This window comes from Balearica regulorum, chromosome 3, assembly GCF_011004875.1.
Source record: "Balearica regulorum gibbericeps isolate bBalReg1 chromosome 3, bBalReg1.pri, whole genome shotgun sequence".
NCBI classification, from domain to species: Eukaryota; Metazoa; Chordata; class Aves; order Gruiformes; family Gruidae; genus Balearica; species Balearica regulorum.
This window is the reverse complement of record NC_046186.1, coordinates 120,329,613-120,351,309: the sequence shown is the minus strand read 5'-3', so window position 1 is coordinate 120,351,309 and position 21,697 is coordinate 120,329,613. Positions and strand designations below refer to the sequence as shown.

Sequence of the window (21,697 nt, the reverse complement as noted above, 5' to 3'; positions counted from 1 at the left end):
CTGAGCTGTCAGCCAAAAAGAGCCCAACAGCTTGAAGCTTCAGACTTGGAATAATTCTCTCTGGTGAGTTTTATTTATCTCTAAAGACAGGGAATACTGTAAGTTTCTCTAACAGGATTTTGATCCTATTTATTTTGGAGTTGCTGCAGTGCCCTAATACCAGAGCAGCAGCCAGCAAGGCAGAGACAATCTGCTCTTGAAGCCACAGTGCTTTGAAACAGCCACTATGATGCTCAGCTGTTGAAAAAGGATGTTTTGTTTCTTGGATCATGAGTCCTTGTTATGACTCTCTAAAAGCTCATAGAAAAATGATCACAGTGAGAAAAATAAGCATAAAAATCTGAATTTCCCCCCCAAACACACATGCACTATACGCACATCCACACTTGGGGTGAAATACCAGATACCCACACTTTTTATGGCCTGGTTCCAGAGTTTCCACAATTTTCAGAGTCAAGTCATGCAGGTGTTTCAGACAAGATCTTCAGTTATTTTCATACTGGACTAAATTTCAAAACACATGTGCTAGCTTTTCTAATGTGCATTTAATGTGTGCTACTCTACAAAGTGGAAAAAAAATAGAGAAGTCACCTGTGCCTTAGGCCAAGACATATGTGTCTCCTTGTTTGTGGCAACAGCAAAAGCAAAAAAACTTACACAGATCAGGCAGGGAAACATCTGGTGTGCCATGTCTGCAGCATCTATTTGGTGTGGCCAGGGAGAAAGAGGAGAAGGGCCTGGGCGATATATTTTCCAAAGTGGCAAGCAATCAACAAGGGCAGAACAGTGCAAGACTAATAATCCAGCCGACTCACACTACAAAGTGCTAGAACAAAACAGCTACTGTACAAATGGCACTCCTTGCAGAGCAAATAACAAAATGCTTTATGCTAAAATGATGTTATTTATTGTTGTGACTCACCACACAGTTCCATGCCTCGTGCCACCCGCCTTTCCGTACTGTTGGACATGCACTCAGCTGTGTGTCTCCACTTCCCTGGCAGAAGAGATTTCATATCAAAAAACCCAGCCAACTTTGTTGTTGAGCTTCCTAATGCTAGCGGTGTTTTGAAAATAATTCAACAGCCAGTCTTGGCTCGGTACAAGACAAACAGTCTCAGCGCAGCAGCCGGTCTCTCTGCTGTTCCCCCACACGGGACTAGGGAGCCCAGGAGGAGCACCAACGGTGGGTTTAGGCTGAAATTAGATGCTAAAGGGAACAGACAGAAAACAAGCACAGAGACCATGGAAAGTCCCATTGTTAGTGCTGTTTGCCTTATTCTAGAATGACTTGTGCTTCAACTCCCTTAAACAGTTTTGAGCCCTGTTTGTTGGCACTAACTTTTTTTGTTGTTCTGTTAATAAATAAGCTTCTCCTCTCAGTCAGATCTACGAGCAATGGTGTTTCAATTCAAGGCTAACGTGCCTTATTTACATTGTAGTGCTACACAAACCCTCTGGGAACGGCTATGAAGTTGGTTTATACATTGATCTCATCGTTCCATTTCTACGGCCGGTGATTCTATTTAGAGGTGGAACAACTACGATGTACCACTTTCCATGGCAGGAAAAGGAGCTTTGGCAAGTAAGTCAGCCAACAGTAAGAAAATGTCAAAGGCCGTGACGTCCAACTCCTCCCTCACGGCACCACAGAAGAAAAGGACACCAAATACTTTTCCCCTCAGGGCCAGAGGCAACACGGGGAAGCCGACACAGCCCAGTGACCCTCGGTATGGGCCGGGTTCCCGCACCCGCTCAGGGGATCGCTCTACCAAGCCCGGCGGCCGTTCTCTCCCTTCCCACCGACGCCTATCCTCCTCCTCCTCCCGTAAACCAGCAGGCTGGCCGTGTCCCCCGTCTCACCGGGCCGTTGGGAGGGCGGCGAGGCTGCGGGCCGTGCCCGGCAGCCCGCCGGGGCGCTGAGGGGAGCTGCCGCCTCACAGCCGCGCCTCGCCGTTGCCAGGGTAGGCGCACGGCGGCGCCCCGTTGCCAAGGAGGCGGCGAGCGGCAATGGCGGGCACGGCTCCGGCAATGGCGGGCACGGCTCCGGCCGGCGGGGCGACGCGGCGCTGAGGCGGGGGCGGGGGGGACCCGGCCGCCGCCGTCGCCGGGCTCTCGGAGGCCCGTGGTTCTTCAGGTGAGTCCCCGGTGAGGGGCGCGCCGGGGCTGCGGCCGGGGTGGGCAGCCCGCCGGGCCTGGGTAACGTGAGGGAGGGCGGGCGGGCGGAGCCGGCGGGTTGTGAAGGCTGAATCCAGCCTCCGGGCACGCCTGGGCGAGGAAGGCAAGTGTGGGGCAGTGCGTGTGGTGCAGGCCCACCGAACGGCGGGGGGCACGGCAGGGGCGGCACCACAGAGCTGCTGTGCTTCAGATTTCTAAAAGAAATACTCCCCGCTAGACGTCGGCACCCCCATACCTGGCACCTCTCCCGGGGGAGGGCGGACTGGCAGCTACCTCAGTTTGTCCTTCTGCATCCTCAGACCAGCACGTCCTTACCGGTTAAGTACAGTGCGGGTCAAGGCCAGCTCTGCAACGTATTCCCTTTCCAGCAGCTTCTCTCCTGTTAAAGCCAGTCTCCTCTACAGACCACCCATTCCTCGGGGGCGCAACCCACAGAAAATCACCTAACACCAGCTTTTTCCCTTACCCGGCTTCCCCAGGACTCTGTGGGAACGGTTCCATGCCCTGTTCCTTGCTCCTGGGTACAGCAGCACCTTCTCACCAGCTTGCCAGCAGTCCAGGGGCTTGCAGGGAACCCAAGCTCTCCTCCTGACTGAGGAGCAACCTCCTCTCAGCCCGTCCCCAGCAAGTGTTGCTCATACACCTGATTGCCAGGTGCTGGCCGGCCCCCGAGGGCTGCCTACTGCTGGCCACTTGGGCTCCAGTACGTTCCAGTTTGGATGAACGCTAAAGCAACTGGAAGTTACGAGGCAAACTGAAGCCAAAAGAATCATAGAATGGTTTGGGTTAGAAGGGACCTTAAAGATTAATCTTTTGATCTAATCCAGCCATAACCTCGGGGCTGTCTTTACAGCACTCAGGACCGGGCTCTGAGATCTCAACACCACCCGCTCAGTTCAGACGGGAAGCGACCATCACTCGGCGCTAAGCCGTGCCTCGGCCCAAGGCAAAGCATTTCTTGAGAGGTAACACCAAGAAGGGCTCCAAGAGAAACCCCAGAAATATAGGCTATTCGTTATACTGGAATTCAGTTTTAGGAGGATTTTGCTGCATCACTCTTACTAAACATTAGTCACAGCCAAAAATGCAGTGCAATTATTTGTATAAAGCTGTGAATAGAGTGTAGCACTGTTACCATATTGGTTTCTTTTATACTGGCACATAGGGGTCATGCTTATCTCTGTGGCCAGCATGCAAATGGATTAAATTTAGAAAGTGCTAAGAAGCTATTTTCTCTCACTAAAGATAAAACACATGAATATTTTGTTTACTGGTTTGTGAATAGTGGTAATTAAAGGGATGTTTTCAACTTGAAATGTTGAAACTGAAAAATGTTGAAAACTTTAAAAAAGCAGCAGTCAGGCACCAGACTTGGACAGAGAGTCAGCGAGTGAGCGCGCTGGCCGCCAGACCTTCCCTCTCTATCAACGTACCTCGATCACAGCTTGGAAAGCTTTGTGAGAAAACAAGGATCTGATTAAAATTATTTTCTTAATACTAGGTGTACTGGGAAAAGGATTAATCTGAATTTGAAATGAGTTCATGCTCTCAACCAAAACGATGACAGAATCTGGCAGAAATGAAGGTGGCAATTCTGTTGATGTTTGTCAACGAGATAAAATTGTTGCTAAGCAGATGTTACAAGCTTGGGATTTCTGATTATAGTTTCATGAAGCCCTCCCCAGAGCATGACTGTCTCAAAGCTATGCTAACAATCCCTCATTTTCCATTAAAACATCTGTTACAGGTTAAGTGATAAAAACTCTATGAAGTATGTATGGTTGGTAGTATTCACTTAATGAAAATTTGCAGATGCCATAGTTATATTTTTCATTACAGAAGCCTGTTTCACTTGCTTGTAACTTTACCTGACTCTGGGTAAAGTTTTCTATCCCACCTGTCTGTCTTTGATTCTGTTACTGTAGAAACTTCTAATAAAACTGGATCCAGTCACTTTCAAGAAATACTGCAAAGAAATATTAACTGTCACAGTTAAAATGTTACGGTCTTTTTCATGTAAATTGTTGGTTCTTAGTGCTTTGAAGCAAAGACTTTAAACTGGGTAGGATCTCGCTGGTGGTTGAATTGTGATAACAACGTGATGAAAGTAATTTCACTTACGTTTACGGAAATAATTTTGTTACTGTGTGTGAAGTATTAAAAGAATACGAAGATAAGCATCTGAAAAGCACCAGGAAAAATTGATCAGGCTGAATTGGGGCTAAAATTGTAATTGAGTGTAATACGTCACCCTGCGAGCAGAGAGGAAAGTGTGCAGTAAGTGTAAGGTGTGCTGTCAGTCTCATGGCCTGAACAGGGCAAAGGTTGTAGGGAGCCAGTAATACCTAATCAGGTACGTATTTCACTTTAGTTTCAGACTTGTTTTGCAAGCGTGTCATCTCACCCGCTGGAAAGCATGGCACTCTGGGACTGAGTGTAACGTTTGTGCAAGATGTAGCACTAGCACTGTTCAAGGATAATCCATAAAATAAATCCAAATCCATATGCATTGGATATTATATCCATTTGTGTCTTCATCGAATGTTACTTACAGATTTTTATCAACTGCAATGCTGCTTGTCTTCTATAGCATTACTAACCTATTTCCACGGAGAATGTAGTTTCTTCAATGTTTACAGCTTCGGGGGGCGAGGGGAAGAAGGGCAGAAAAGGCAAGTTTTGATCCTAAATGAGTTCCTGAAAAATTGCTGTGCAAAATCCAGATGCAAATAATGAATTACAGTGGGAAGAAAGGATCCCGTTTTTGGAAGTGAACCCAACTTCCTGACCTGCTGCAGAGTGGTGCGAAATGGAACAAGACTATGAGAGAACATTTAAGCTTGTCGGCTTCACCTGAGTATCTTTAAAAACATTTCTCTTGCTGAATTTCAGTGGTATAAGTACTGAAAGAGCCTTCCCTGCAGTACCTTCCCGCTGCTCCTCGCCACAGCCCCTGCAGAGTTTACGCTGCTTTTTCCTCTGTGCTCAGACACCAGGAAAAACTTCCAGTATTGAGGCTTTGCTTAGGAATTATTTCCTAATGTTTCAGGCTCTAAAAGCTAGACTGTAGAGGGGACTCTAGTTTTCGCTTCTACCAGGGCATTACCCAGAAGCTGCCTTATTTCTCAACTCCAAACTTTAGAACTAGAGTGCTGCTATAGCTGTAACCCCTGTGCGTAGCAAAAAAACCCCTCTGCATTTATTCCCTTTCACAGGACAGTAAGCCACAAGAAGCAAAACATGGTAAGGATGAGAATAAACAAGCCACAGGCAGCAGATTTAAGTTGTTGCTACTTAATGATTTAATCGTGCAATGTAAGAATATATTTTGTATGTGACCACAATGAGGGTTGTTAAGACCTACACAGACAAGAATTCAGTATTTAAACAATGTCATTTTTAAATGAGAGAAAGCCCCAAACTGTGGGAACAGCTGACATTACCTAGAGAAAGTCTTTGCATTTTAGTGCCCACTTAAACACTTCTGCAAGTAAGCACCTTCTAATAATAATTCAAATAAAACTGGTCAAAACTTTTACAATGAAAAAAAGTTTTTCTTGAATATTTTACAGTATTTTAGCAATGCTCCATAGACTAGAAAGGGCAGCTTTAGGTAGCTCCAGGCATTGTACAGCCCCTTCCTTACTCCTCTCCTGAAACACCTCTGCTATTTTAACTCTGCTACAGGGGAGAAGCGATCAGCCGCAGTCAGATGTGTCAGATGGTGTAATGGGGTTCTCTGTCCATTCCTGACCTGGTTATCCTTTGTTCATTTTTGTCTACTTTTCCTACAGTTTTTGCTCAGGCTTCCTTTCCAGAATGGGAGGTGCTGCCTTAAAAAGTTTGTTGGAATTCTGCATCCTTCTACTTATCTCTCTTAAAACTCACCTCTTCTGGGATGTTCCACAAAACACTCAGCAGTAGCCAGGCAGATTGCTGAGTGTTCCCATTTACAGGATATGTTGCTAATAAAAAAACCCCCACAACCAAAAAACCCAAGTATTCCCTAACACAACCCTGTTCCTCCACATTTTTTGTTGCGTGTCTTGTAAGCACAGCTGGGTTTGGAGGACAGGCTGACCCAAGGCTTGCTGAAGCAGATGGGAAGCTTCCCATCCGGTTAAGCGAGCTTCAGAAATGGTCCTTATAATGTCTGACCCTTGCTTGGCCCTCCAGCCACAAGTGCTGTGACTAGCTAAAAGAGGCTAAAAAGCCTAAAAAAAACCCAACCCAGAGTTGAGGCAAATGCAAAACTGATTTCCTGCACTGCACTTTTCTGGAGAAGCACGTGTTGCATCACCTGGGGGAACCTTTTTCCATGCCAGTATCCCATCCCATGCCAGTCTGCATCTTTTTTCCTCCAAGGGTTTTGCTGCAAAGACAAGCATTTGACTTTTATGTACATAGCCCAGCAGGAAGTTCATGCATTGGCTACCAAAAAAAAAAAAAAAAGAAGGTGCTCCAGTATTGATGAGTGATGGATCAATTTTATGTTTTAGCAAGTGCAGATGACACTGTGACTTGTGATTTTTTTTTCTCCTTTGAAATACTAAAATAACAGATGATCAGCCTTCCCTTAGACTTCCAAGTAATTGTAGATTATAACAGTTCCCTGAATGGAAAGCAGTTACCTTACAGTTTCTTAACTTAATTTTCACCTTGAATGAGACTTCTTCAGAACAGTTTGATGACTAGAAAGAACAATTTTGCAAGGTGCTACATGTGTTTATATAGTTTCTATATACGGTGTATATACTAAGTGAGATAAATTCATTCAAAGCTTAGTGCTGTCAAGTTAAAGTGAATATTTTCATGCCTTGAACGTAGTTCGATTCCTGTTACTGTTGTGTAATTATAATCACTTCTCTGTGTTTACGTGTTTTCTTCTCTCCCCATGCAGACATTACTTCCTTGAAAGAAGCCCTTTTTCCCAGGATGTTACCGGTAGATAACAGACTTCAAAACTTACAGATTTACAAACTTCTTCAGTGTGTTCACCAGAAAGACAAGAAGCAAATAGAAAAGCTTGTCCAGAATGGATTCCCAAATCTCATTAATTTCACAGAGCCAATGGAAGGATATAGTGCCCTTCATTTGACCTGCATTAAAAATGATGTTGACATGTGCAGCTTCTTGCTGGAACAGGGAGCTCATCCAGATGTCCAGGACAAAATGGGACGTACTCCAGCAATGAAGGCAGCTGAGCTGGGCCATGAGTTGGTTTTGGAGTTATTAGCAAAAGCTAAAGCAGACATGACTGCTGTGGATAATGAAGGGAAAGGTAAGTTAAGGGAACCTTATCAGACCAGAAACAGCATAAAATGCCTCCTTACTGTGTTGTACACTTGCTACGTATGATGTGTCCAATCTGTAGAGAGGAACCATGCTTGAGAGTAACCCTCACAGCTCAACAGAAGCTATTGGTTGTAAGAACTTTGATGAAAATGAAAATAATTCTCCCCAAACAGTCTAGGCCTTTAAATCATAGGTCCCTCCAGTACATAGCTGAAAGATAACTTGCGACTGAGAATCATGTTCCTCCCACGACCTGTCACACATTAAATTCTGGTTTTCTCCCCAAGTTCAGAGGCCTTAAACTAGAAGTCTTTTTTACCTGTATATACCCTAACAGAAGTTCCTGGGTCCCTATTGAAGGAGTTTGTCCATTCAGCTGTGAAGCTTACAGCCCGAGTAACCTTTCTTACCATTCAGTATCACACCTGAATCCCTGCTGGTTTTCTTTGCAGGTGTTTTGTTTTACTGCATTTTACCTACAAGGCGGCACTACCACTGCATGCAAATTGCCTTGGATTATGGTGCAGATGTTAACAACTGTACTACTGATGGGAAGCCTGTATTTCTACAAGCCTGTGAGCAAGCTCATGATATTAAAGAAATATGTCTGAATTTCTTGGAGAGAGGAGCAAATCCCAATGCAAGAAACCCAGTATGAATATTTCTGTAACTAAGAACAGGAATAGGTACCAGATGACTAGAGTATATGACCTTAAATCCTCACATTAAAATAGTAAAGCAGTGACAAGTGCTTAACTCTGTGACCATGCCTATTCCCTTCTTCTGTATCCCCCGTTTTTTACAGGAGCAGGGATTTAAGTTTTCTGATTGAACCACGTGTCCTGATTTCGATTTTTGTAGATTAGAGTGCAAATATTTTACAAACCCAAAATGTAACTGGGCCAGGAGTTGCAGTTCACTGTACTTCAGTGGAGCAACGCTGATCTATACTTTGTCTCAATGTGCCCTAAGGTTTTCAAAGTTGAAATAATATTCAATATAAGGTGAGTCCGGCATGAAAAACCTGATGGGGAATCGAGGCAGGGATGAGGCGTAAGAAACTCTTTTCTCTCTTTTGCATGTCTTATTTATTTGTTTACTTCCTTGCTTTTAACAAAGACCTGAAGGACCCAAGCTCTGTGCTGTTGATCAAATCAAGGAGCTCAAGCTTTCCCTTAAAGCTACCCACAGCTTTTGTTTTAGTTTTGCAGTATCCTTCCCAGCTTGTAGCTATAGCAAAACCAATGTTTGGACATCCTTAGCCCATCCTACACGTCTGCTTCATGCACTCACTGTACCTGCAATATGAGAAACCTGGCTTGTTTTGTTTTTTCTTTTGTAATATGATGGGCACATACCTGGTCACCTAAGGGGAATGGTTTGTGAGGCCCAGAGAAAGACAGATATCGGGGGGGGAAAAAGTATGATTCGGTGGAACACATCCACAGCTCTCTGCCCCTCTGTAGAGTGGCAAGTCAGATATTCTAAGTGTTGCTGTGGGCAAGAGGTTAATGGCAGGCGATCCCTGATCCAAGATGTGCTCTGCTTTTGGGAAGGTCACCGGATTTACCAAAGTCCATTATAAAGAAAATAGGTACTGCTAATCACAAACATACGCTAATAGCTAGAAAAAGAGACAGTACTAATGTATTAGACTGTGAACTTTTCCTCTCAGAGCAGTAGTGAAATTCCCCAGTTGCTTTGCCTTCCCTGTAGCACTCCTCCAGCCATAGCTCCTTATGCTTTTTCACGATGGAGGTGATATTTTGTGTTACATTTTACAAACATGCATTTTAGCAGCATTATGGCTAGATTTTTAAAGTTTACCTGCAAGTATCTTTGAAATTATTAGACTTGTCTCCTTTTTTCCAATAATATCTGAAAGGTGACCTTCAGTTTTATGCCACCTTGCAAAAATCAGATCATATTGTTCCAACCTGAATTAGCATAGAAAAATTCTGAATTATTTTCTTGCTACCTTGCAGGCTACGGGTCGCACAGCCTTAATGGAAGTTGCAAGAGAAGGCGTTCTCGAGTTGGTGCGTGGTCTGCTTGAAAGAGGAGTCGATGTTAACCTGTTTGACCTTGAAAGACACAGTGCTGCACACTTTGCAGCCAAAGGAGGCTTTTTTGAGGTATCATCATTTGTGGTGCTAAGGACGGCTGCAAAGCCAAACCTGCTTTTTTTGGTTTGTTTTAGGGTTTTTGGTTTTGTTTCATTTTTTGAATCCAGTATCTCAGCTGATCAAAGCATAACAATCAGTAGTCAATAACAGCTTCTTTTTAAGTATCAAATGGAATCCAGCAGTGATAGAGCCTCTCATAATTGCAGAGCCCTTTTTGCCAAGGTACCGCAGAGCGCGTCTGCAAGTGTGGCTGTCTGGTGTGACCAGCTCCATCGGAGAGCTTTTCTCTCAACGTGTAGCATGTCACAGCTGTGTAACATGGATGAAACATTACTCTTATAAGAGGGGCAGATGCAAACAACTGCAGTTAGACACTTTCTTCCTTATCCCCCATATCATCTTCAAAGTATATAAAATTACGCAGTTTTGATTGTGCATGCAATGACAGAGTTACTCTAACAGTGGCTTACAGTAGGCTGGCAGGAGCGAAGGGTGTCCTTGATGTCTACAAATGAACAAGGTTTTTATTTCCTGAATTAAGTAAGCACAGTACTATAGAAAACTTGAACATTACGTACACATTGATCAGCCGGACATGGGAGAGAAGTTCACTGTATAAACCAGGAATATATGATACTGCATTTATTTGTAAATTATTCTCACACTTCCCCCTCCATCTCAGGAAACAGACAAGATTTTTGGTGGTACTGACTGTCTTCTCCTTCTAGATTTTGAGGATTATTTCAGCTTATAATGGAGACTTGGGCCTGATTGCTATGAACGGTAACACGCCACTTCATTACGCTGCAGAGGGAGGATTTGCAAATTGCTGCAAGTTTATAGGGCAGAGAGGTACATTAAAATTAAGTTACTTTGCAACTAACATGTATATTCTTGTTCTGTGCTAAAGGAAAGATTGCCCTTGGGCATTTATGAAAGATTTGACTTTCTGAGGTATCACGTGCTATATGTAATTCCCATCAAGTGCCTAACACAGGCTATTATGACTTATTTCTACTAATATGGCTGAGGTAAAATATTTCTTAAAGCAAGCAGCAGGAACATCATGGGTTTGTATAACTTAGAATTGGACTGTATTAAGTGGTTCTGGTTTTAGTTTTTAGAAGCATCATATTGAATCTTCCAACAGAAAATTAATTTTTGGTTTGCTGATCACTTAAAAATTATCTCTGTGTAGTCATGGAGAAAACTTGGCACCCATGGGCATTGAAACATACTCCAAAGAAGCTATGAGTGTTTCCTAACTTAATCAGATAATAATATCACTTCAAGCTTTGATTCAAGAGCACCATGGAAAATCTTACATTCTGTTCTTGTGATTCAGACATTTAACCAGTGGTCCATCACCAAATTGCAAGGTTGGGGCATAGAACAGCGAGTGACATTTTAATCTTAGCTTGTTTCTTTTTAACATTGCTCACCACTAAGTAAAAGTGTAAAGTTTTCACTGAACTTCTGCCTTTCTATGCGTATTCATGAGTGGATGGATACTTAAAGCATGGGTGCCCAATGACTCTCCTTTCGGGAAACAAACACGGACATGCGGCTAACCTCGCGGTCTGAGATCAATGGCGCGGTTCCTTCTACTATCGCTCTTTATAGTTAAGGCAGTATAAAATTGTAGACCTGTGGCAATTAGTTGCATGTATATTACAAGTCTCTTCTCTTATGTGATCAGCAATTACTAACTCCACTGCCTTATCAGTGAAATTGCATCCATATTGTTAGGCTGTGATCCTACATGGACAAACTTGTTAACAAAGACCCCAAGAGCCGTGGCCAAGGAAGGTGGTTTTAAAGCAGCAGCAGCAGAATTGCGTAGAATTGAAGATACCTTTATAAAACAGTCCAAGCCTGGGGCTAAGGAGGACAACCCTCGCTGGGCGCTGAGGCTATACGACTGGTCCTTAGAGCACCAGGCTGCCCTCCGCAAGGCGCTTGAGGCCATCGACCAAGGAGATGGGACGGTAGCTACAGATGATTTTATATCTGTTATTCAGAAGCAGTGTGCCTTTGTGGATGTTGAACAAATACAAACTATTGCTGAAATGCATGAAGAATCTGACCACGAGGGAATCAACATAGAAGAATTTTTTAAAGGCTCTAAATACTTGCAGAAAAACTGTCTTATAACATCCTTTGGACTCAAAGGAAAGAAGGGGAAGAAAAGGAAGAAACGAAGAGGCAAAAAAAGCATCGCCATCCCCGTGCCCATTTGTGTTATTCCGAAGAGTGCATGTCCGCGTAGGGAAGATGGCTTCCCCATGTACATGATTGAAGCTATTCAGAGCATTGCTGATAGCTACCATTTTAACCGAGACCACCCATCCGCCCATCCCGTGCATGATGACCGTGCCTGGTATATAGATGAGCCAAGGAAAACGTACATGAATATTAACTACCTTGTCAGAGCAGGAGATGTTCTGTCTCTACAGAAAGCATTTGAGGAAGGTGTGCCAGTAGACATTAAAGATAAATATTACAAAACACCTTTGATGGTTGCATGTGCAAGTGGGAACACAGGTGTTGTGCAGTATCTTCTGGAAAAGGGGTAAGATCAGAGATTTATTTTTTTTAAATTGCTATTTTGGAAGGGCTTTCAAAAGCATACATTTTCAGTAAACATTTAGATGCAACTGCCTATGGTTTGTTTTCTATTTACATAACATTTAATATTGAAGTTAGTTCCATAAGATCCTGAGTTACAGAGGGTTAGTTTATTATTTTTCACATTTTAGTAACAGGGAAATAGAAACACCCAGGAGGAAAGTTCCCCAGGCCTGAAATTTTTGGTGTCCGGGCTGTTGACATTTTGATCACATGCAGAGCACGTACAAATCCCATCTCTTGGAACTGCAGTTAGTTCATACCCATGTCTCAAACAGCACATCCTCAAAATTCAACTCTCAAAAGTCAGATGAATGATTTTGGGGAAGTCTGGCTCAAGTGACTTGCCTGAAATCACCAAGGTACTCTTAGCTGATTCATCAAGGCAATCCTGGACTTCCCTGTTCCACATGCCATGGCCTTTGCGTGCAAATGTTTTAAGGGGATAAGCCTTATAATCACTTTCCTCTGCAGCCTCAGCAGGCCAAGGCAGCAGGACTTACACCAGAAGTGCGTCCTGCTATTTAGTCTGTTCCTCACTTTAGAAGTGCTTCAGCAATTTTATAGCCTACAGACACATTTGTGAAAAATCTCAATGACAGCTTCAAAATGAAAGCAATTTTTAAAAGATTCAGTCATACTTGTGAAATAGCATAATCTCTTCGTTTTTATTGTCAGACTGCCGTAGTCCTACAGTCATTCACATGAACGCTTAAATGAACATTTTTCAAAGATATTTACATTAGCTTTGTTCTCTGCCTATAGTTAGAATTAATTTTAACATTCATTTCTTCAGGATATGTGGCTGTAGTTGTTGCTGTACTTCCTGCAAAGACTTAACAGCACATGGATGTTTACACACCCTAGTAATTACACCGACATTCCTGGAACACATGGGAAATTTCATAAGTGTGTATGTTAAGGTCTTCCAAAGATAAGGATGCAAGAGTTAGCAAATTAATCTCCACTGCTTTCATCAAGCCTCACTAGACAGCACTGGAGTCACATCTCATCATATCTAACAGTTAGACCTAGAAATGTAATAACTTAGTTTAAAAAATTAGTACCAATTTTGAGATTTTTAAATTGACAGAAATCAGAAGATGGAGAGGGGAAGTTATCAGTATCCTGTTCAGCTTTGCATACTTCAACAGCACCAACTTTCAGATACTTTCAGTTTGCATGGGAGTTCACATATTTTTTTTTACATTATAACCTTTTCAGTACAGTATCACAAATCCATATTGAATAGAAAACAAAACATTTATCCAGAGCTATAGAAAATGCTGAGCTTTAAACATAAATTGGTGGGACCTAGTTTCTATCTTGTTCCAGAAAGACTCAGAAGTATATTAAATTTGGGCTAAAGGCAAATTCAGTGCTTGATAAGGAGAAAATGCTGCAGAATTTTTAAGTCAGTGCTGTATTGTCCCTGTTCCCTTCAAGCAGTTTGTTTCTGATCGAATGAAGTTAGCAAGAAGGATTCAGAGGCAGACAGAGTGTCAGTACAGGCATGGAGGTTGGGTCGAGAGAGAAAGTGGAATAACTGGAACCACTTATTTTGAGAAATATAAAGGAAATGGAAACTGCATACAAATAAACCATAATGGCTAAGCATCTGAAAGACTGGAAAAAAAAAAGGTAAAACTGGTAGGTCAGGGGAATTCACTGTGATAAGATCTCACCAAAGGTAGAATTCTGAAAAATATTAAAAATTTAAACAAGAAAAGATGAACAGACAAACCTGTTCTTTTGATCTAGAGTTAAATACTAACCATCTGACCAAAAGAACAAAAAAGCTATCCCTGGAAGCAGCTTCCTATTTTTTTTTCCTTCTCCTCCCTCCCACCCTCCATGTCTTTTGGGAAGACATCAAGCTCTCTGTCCCTAGAGTAAATGGGACAGTGACCCTAAGGCAGGTCAGGACCTCAAGGCTGCCCTGATTACAATGGAAAGTAATTCACTCCACTTGAGTACTGGGGGATCCCCTTGTGAGGTTTTGACCCCTTCTGAACCCTCCCATGGCACACGTGGGGGATCGCAGATCTGGGCATGGTCGTGGGCCAGGCTTTCTTCAGAGCTCTGGGGAACCATATTTCTTCCCTTTTTACACCATTAAGGGGCTCTAGTAGCTCTTGTTCCCCAAGCCTTCCTTTTGCATCGCCCCAGCCCAGAAGCTCCCAAGTCAGCCAGTTGATAAAGGGCTGATACTGCTTTTCCCCTCAGCTTCATCCAAAGGCAGTATATTGCAAGCATCTCCCCAAAACTAGCCCTTCCATCCTCCAGAACACGCCAGTTTGAACCTGCGAGCTGAAACTCATCTAGTCCAGTGGCTGAAAAAGTTTTAAATCCTCAGATTTTCTAAGAGAGACCTTCTCTAACTCATTTGTAAATTGGACAGTAGGCAATTTTGCCATGGGTTTTAGAGCACCTGTTCTTGGCCCGGAAGCATTCTTTTTTTTATTTCCTATATCTGCTTTTTGCCATTCTCGGTGAAGCTACAGCACAAATGCTATCAGCATTTTACAAGACTAAGCTCTATAATGCCTGTTTTTCTCTGCACCTGTGAAAGCCTCCATGTAGAGGACACTGTGTTGGCTTGGAGGGGGATGTGTTCACCACCCAGGCACGCTCCTACAATTAATATTCCATGACAAGCTATATATCAGATACTAAAATGGTTTCAGAGTAGCCATAGCAATATGAAAATATTTATTTACATTGAATACGCCATCGCAGTAGGCAGTTAGCGCTGATTGCACTTGGAGCTGTGGATGTTACTCTATCTAGTAGCTAGCTTCATCTGCCACCGCTCCTCTTACTCTTTTGTAGGGCTGATGTAAACGCAACAGACAATTTCATGTGGACTCCCCTCCATCACGCCTGCTATAACGGACACCTCGACCTTGCTGAACTGATAGTGAAGGCTGGAGCAGCAGTGGATGCACCTGCAATAGGCAACGCAACCCCACTCATGAGAGCCATTGAGATCTGCAGATTGGATATAGTCTATTTCTTAATCAATGCAGGTGCTGACATCCAAATGACAAACAGCAATGGTAAATATCAATCTTTCCCCAAAAGGCCTGTTTCTTTATGTGTATGTATGTTTTATTGAAAAAAACCCTTAAGTTCTTAGAGCACTTTCAGAAGCGTTCTGAATTTGTGTTTGCTATCAGGATTGGGATGAAGGTAAGACTTAGGTTCAATTAGTTTTCTACAGTATGGAGTCACTATTCTAAGTGGTCAGCTTTTCTGGGTTTTATGCATCTAGAAAATAAAGTAACAGGATTAATTACATGCTTAAGGAGGCTATTGCTCCTCACAGGATATATACAGAGTTATAAGTGGCTTTAATGGAAAAATTCTAGATAGTTATTAATATTATTTGATGGAAAATCATATTTTTAGTCTGCCACCTATTTAAATCACTTATTTTTACGGACAGGCAGCACTGGTTAAAAAAAATTTCTTGCTGATTAGCATGTAAATATTACTCCCTGAGAAAAAAATACTTAGAAAAACAAATCTGAACTGATACCGAAGTGTTACCTCCTCACAGCAGATCCCTCATTCAGTATTATTTCCTCTATTTTGAGTCATTTAAACAGTTAACATTTATCACATTTTACACTCTTGTTCTAACATAGGAAACAATATTGCCATATAACGAGACTTTCCTTCCCAAAATGCCTTAGTGAAAAGTGAAACCTTGCTTGTAGAAGGGCTGTGTGTTCTCCCATTTCTGTTACCATGCATAGTTCCAATTCACACGGCACTAGTCTTGCAACTACTTTACAGCCACAGTCTCTCATCTCATAATATCCAGGAGAGTTTTTCCTCTCTTTGGCACTGAAGGCGTTCAGCACTGTTTAAATCGTGGGGCTTTCCCTTGACTCCTTGCCAGCCACAGAGCAAGCACTGGAAGAGGTAGACACCTACAATAACTTGGTCTACATTCCTAATCTTGTGCTGTGCTAGCCATTTCCTAGTGCTAAGTGCTCTCAAAGATCAAAATTACAACCTGCAGGACCAGTCTATTAAGCTGCAAACGTCAGGACATTAAGAGCAAAGCAACCACTCCAAGAATTCCTGCAGTATTTTGTTTCCTGGCTCATTTCTGCAAGCTCTTATTTCTGTAAGCAGCGCTGATGACTGCCAGTCCTCGCACCAACGTCAGGCATGCTGCTGGCACACTGAATGGCTAATAAGATAGAGACCTAATTAAATTCCGTTGACTGTAGTGTCATTATCCAGTTGCAATAACAAGTGCCAAGGTTCATTTGCATGTCTTATACAGGTGTTTGGGTGTTGTTTTTTTTTTTTAACTACAGGGAAGAATGCTCTTGATATTGCTAAAGTATTTGCAGATTCTAGAATAATTGATCTGCTCCAAAATAAACTGGAAAATTTGCCAAAAGTAACAGAAAAAAAAGCAGAGAAAGAAAGAGTTGTGAAGCCAAAGTCACCTTCTACACCAATGCCTGTAGAGGTACAGGCTGTGAAAAAAGAGGTATGAGAGATGGTAACAAAGGATTGATTTGGTAGTAGTTAGTACAGTGCTTCTTTCTTTCATTTATTTGCCAGTCATGTCTCTCAAGCTATAAATCAGGCAGTTTTGTTAAAGTGAGTATTTTCAGAAGCCAGAACTTCTTGCCAGTACTAGTACTTGTTCATTGATCAAAGTTTTTATTTCTTAATCATATGAACTTCATGTCTTCTCCAGTCCCACTTAAGAATAGTGTCCTATCTCACTGACAGGACACAGAAAAATATTTCTTCTTCTTTTACACCTCCTCCTGAAGTTTATGATCATCCAGCTCTGTTGTGGTAAATACTGAACAACTGGTAACTGTAATTTCTTAAAGGGAGCACCTGTTTCTTCACAGGATAAGATCAAGACCCTTCAAATTAGTAGAAAGGTCTTTTTATTCTGCTGTTCAAACTCACTGAGGTGATACCAGGCTTACTGACTTCTCATTTCCCAGCTTGTCTCACATCCTTCCTCTTCTGCTGTCGACCCGAGTCCTTTCCTCAAATCCCACACTGAGGTTGGCTGTTGTACCTCTGAATGCCTTTCCTGCACCCCCCAGGGGCCTTGAGTACCTTACCATTGCCCTCATTCCCAAGCTGACATCAGCCTCCGTGACCACATCTGGTTGTCTTGTTGCAGATGACATCTTCCCGATTTACCGGTGGTACTTGTTAGTCAGACCTGGGATGCTATTTAGAGAGAAAAATGCAATCGTATCTGCATTGCTAGAAGTGTCCATCAGTGGTCCTGCCCTGGACGGTGCAGTAAACATGTCCCAGTAGCCAAATGTTGGTTTTTCCCTTTCAAAAAGGTTTTGAATGTCAGGGATAGCATAGGACTTTCATAGGCAGGAGGATGACAACCCTAGGTGCTTATTTATTCATCACCTGGCACAGGATGGTATCACCAGTGGTACTACGTGATTGTCTTGTAAGTCTTAAAGAGCAGTTAATGTTTTGGTGTCCAAGAGAGTCATCCTCTGCCTTTTAAAAGGTTTTCCCTCACAATTTTTGATTATTAAAAAAATACCAGCTTTAAGAAAAACAGATTCTGAGCAGATTAAGACACACCCACAGTAAATAGATAGTGAAAGAAGTATCAGAAGATGCAGGATACGTGCCTTGCTTCCATATGTGATATATTTGTATAACCGATAATTTTTCTTTCAGCCTTCACAGGTATCTCTGCCAGTTGTAGAAAAAGCCATTCTTGAAAAGACGGCGCATTCCCTTGAGGACAGTGTTATTTATCTGAACTCTTTGATAACCAGCGGTGCTACCAGGAAAGATGACATCGCATTCAAACCCAGAAAAGTACGTACAGTTGCAAAACACGACCACAGTTTGATGTTAAAGGTAGGCCTTGCTGTAGATCAAAAACCAGAGCAATCTGATGAAATGACTTCACAATTCAACTAGCTTGTAGATAAAGTGACACAGGCTAGAGAGATTGCCACAAAACAACAATAAACTAAAGAGTTCATGTATATGTATGTATATATGTTATATACACACACACTCAGATTTATATAAAACAAATTATGATGGAAATCAAGCTCTTATCAGGTTTTAAAAATAGGATTAAAGCGGACCCACAGTAAAATACAAATGTGGCTACGTTCATGGTGTGCATTTTTACATTCCTACACTTAAAGGATAGAAGTCCTTGTGCATGGGACCAGCACCAACTTCTAGTTTGCCCTCTCAACCACGTGATTACTTATGTCAGCAACAGTTACTCAACTAAATGGATCACAGTACACCAAATATTTACTTCCTAGAGTTAGAATACTGGAAATACAAGAATTGTATCAGAGATGTATTAATACTCATTGACAAATAACTGAAAAACAGAAGAAGACCACAGAGAAGTTATTTTTTTAAAGAATTTTTTTCTGCTTAAAGAGGAAAAGAATTCCATTGCTGATTGAGAAGTTTTGTGAGGAGCTTGTTTACCATTTCCCTAACATTTGTGCTAGTTTCTGCAAGGGTCTCAGGGGAATAAAGCTACATTGCCATTTACTCTACAGCTAATTACTGTTTTCCACTCTGAGGATCTTGGGCCCCAGTCAGTCATTCTAAACAATTAGCTCTGGATCATCTTTCCCACATTATCCCTAATCTGAGCCCATAACATGTTATAGATTGGAAGCAACAACAAGAGAATGCTCTGCTTCTATATACACAAATTGTTGTGGTGCCTTCCACTGGGAGTGCTAGTCATCTTCTGTGTCTCAGGATGGAAAGGAGCGCTAGAACATGGCTCTGTTTGGCTAACAGCATCTACTTAATGCCTCAGTTGCAGAAGTCACATCCAAATTAACTACGGCTACCTTTATTTTCTAGATTTGGACCCCTGAAGCCGCAACAGAGGAGCTAGTAAGAAAGCAAGAATTGCTCCGTGAACGCCTTGCGCTTGATGACCACTCAGAAAGCTTCACAACCCCCTTTAATAGAAAAGTTATGGAATAAGCACACAGCTACTTCAGCACATATTTTGAGGGGACAAAAATCTGAAAAACTACTCTTCTGTACATAAGGAATCATGCAGTGCTCAGTAAATGTATCTCAGATATGATCAAAAAAGAAATGTAGCAAGTTTTTTCCTCTGTAGATTATGTTGCTTACACACAATCTTTTGTTGAGGGCTTAGTCTGGAGAAAGGTTTATCTTCATGTGATTCTAAGTCTTGGAGCAGGTTTAGCATAGTTCATTAAATGGCCACTGCTGTGACACACGCATCCTTTTTCTTTGTAAAGGTATGGCTTTATGAGGCTATTTTTTGCCCCAACAGAAGACTTCTTTCTGGAAAATATAAGTGTTACCCTTTCTACCGAAAGGCTATTAAATATAAAGATATGAAGACAGCATTCAGAAATTATGTAAGACACCACTGCTCTTGGCTGTCTGAAGAGGCAACAGAAAGTACAGGATTTATAACCAAGACTACTACTGTCTAGCTTACTGCTTTCATGTTCTCTCTCCTACACCTGCGCAAGTGCACAAGCTTTTCTAACTCACTGAGGACGTATTTCCCCAACTGCAGTGTGGCAAAGCTGTCAGCAAAACCTTTAGATATTTTTGGCAAACTTGAAAAACATTCAGAGATTTTTGTGAATGCAGATTCTTGTATTAAGAGCTACATCCACAGCTAATCCAAATAGTGCTTGCTCCTACAACAGCAAAGTCAACGGATATTGTCCCTGCCATTAAAATAAGTTCTTTGGATGGGAAGGAACTGGTGTCTTCAAAGTGACCTGACCAGGCTGTGGTAGTTTAGTATGAAGAAAAGGTACTGAAAGTTCATTATAGGAAGTGTATAATGTCACAATTTCTGTGATGGGACCAGGCCAAACCAGCCTGCATTCTGCTGAAGACTCAGCATCTCTTGGATTCTGTTAATTATCTCTGCAAAATCGTTGGCAGCAGAGAAGTGAGCCCAATTTGGAGCTTCAAAAAGACAGTAACTGGTGATAAGTTTTGGGTAAGCACAGGCTGGAAATACTGGGAATGTTTAGCTTAGAGAGGAAAGTAGTGGGAGGGAATGCCCTAAAAGCAGCAGAAAGCGTGGAGAAGTGAACTGAAACCTCCTATCTATTCTTTCACAGGATACAAGAACATTCAGACTACAGAAAAATTAAATAGTCTACAATATGCAAATAGCCTGCAGAACCCTCCAGCCCAAATATCCTTAGAAACTTAAAAAAATAAATTTACATTTAAATTTAGATTGTGAGAAGAGTCTAGTTAGCGAACACATAAGGGATAAAAATCCCTTGTGTTTCACAACATCAGCTAACTACTGCTGGCACATGATAAAGAAAGTTTTCTAGCAATGCAGTTCACTCCCTCATCGTCCAGTGAGGTGATGCCTGTGTCCCTTAGGAGAGAAGATGGCACTGGCCTAAAATATGGTAAATTAAATCAGCTTCTGGATTGATAGTACCCATTCCTCAAATTTATTTTAACATCGTGAGACTTCAAGAGCTATCTGGCTCAAGAGTATAGCTACTTTTGAAAGTTTGTTTTCAAACATTCTCTTCTTAACTGCACATCTTGAACTCTGGAGTCTGAGCTTCAATCTGGGTTCATTTCCTTCCAGTTCATCATTTCCTGTAATAAGAATGAAGTCTTGCTGTTGTTGACATGTGTGATATAGCATTTCCGTGCCTGGAATTGCCTAGGTATAAAGGAGCAGAGTGGAAGATTGTTGGGGAAAGCCTGTGCGGTCACATTCTTAAAGACACCATCACTGTGTGCAGTGATCCCCCTTTTTAACTCTAGCTGGACATCCAAATATAAAAGTGATATTTAGTAGATAACCAAGACAAATGCAAAGCAAGTAGCTCTATCTAGTGGGATACTATTTTCAAATACCACTTCTGAACATATCTGTGTGAATGTGGTTGTGCACGAGTAGTTTATGCCAAGTTGCTTACATTGAGAAGATACCCTGGTATGTTTAGCATTTTAATAGTTCAGTATAAAGACTTTACAGGCAAGTGAGATACTATTTCAAATATCAGCATATCATCCTTGCCCATCAGCATAAAACTTCTGCTGCCTGGAGATGACTGTAAAAAACAGTGTTAGTCATAGAAGGCAGTGCAGGCAAGGAGCAGGATGCCCATGAATGTAAATAAAATAAGTAAATAAAACTGCATCTCTAAAAGGAGAGGCATGGGGTCAGTTTGCTAAACAGTAGCCAGCTTGTTTTGTGCAAGAGCAGAACAGTTACCAAATGCATGTGGGTGACATTACACAGGACTCCCTGTCCCAGGGATTTGTCCCCACCCCCAGTTGTTTTCTCAGGCTTTTTGCTGCTATTATGTGGCTATAGCGTTGTTTAAGGCTTTCAAAGTCTGTCTCAACATTAAGATCTTGTCAACTGAGTGGCCTCAGTGCTCTCTGTTCAGGGTATCAAACAATAAACAGTG

General features: G+C 42.1%; 1 protein-coding gene across 3 annotated transcripts; it reads left to right on the top strand.

Annotated features, from left to right (window-relative positions):
• Positions 1 to 1,453: 1,453 nt before the first annotated feature.
• On the top strand, positions 1,454 to 20,535 carry ANKEF1 (ankyrin repeat and EF-hand domain containing 1). 3 transcript variants are annotated; one of them, XM_075749788.1, is made up of 8 exons: positions 7,332 to 7,459; positions 9,459 to 9,608; positions 10,328 to 10,451; positions 11,349 to 12,171; positions 15,060 to 15,286; positions 16,562 to 16,740; positions 17,931 to 18,074; positions 19,107 to 20,535. In XM_075749788.1, exons 1-8 carry the CDS (start codon positions 7,448 to 7,450, stop codon positions 19,230 to 19,232), a joined length of 1,785 nt encoding a protein of 594 aa, XP_075605903.1. In that variant the 5' UTR covers positions 7,332 to 7,447; the 3' UTR covers positions 19,233 to 20,535. The 3 variants fall into 3 exon arrangements, with proteins under 3 accessions (XP_075605901.1, XP_075605902.1, XP_075605903.1); XM_075749786.1 differs by lacking the exons at positions 9,459 to 9,608; positions 10,328 to 10,451 and adding an exon at positions 1,454 to 1,585 and having other exon boundaries at positions 7,079 to 7,459; XM_075749787.1 differs by lacking the exons at positions 9,459 to 9,608; positions 10,328 to 10,451 and adding an exon at positions 1,531 to 2,137 and having other exon boundaries at positions 7,079 to 7,459.
• The last annotated feature ends 1,162 nt before the right edge of the window (positions 20,536 to 21,697 follow it).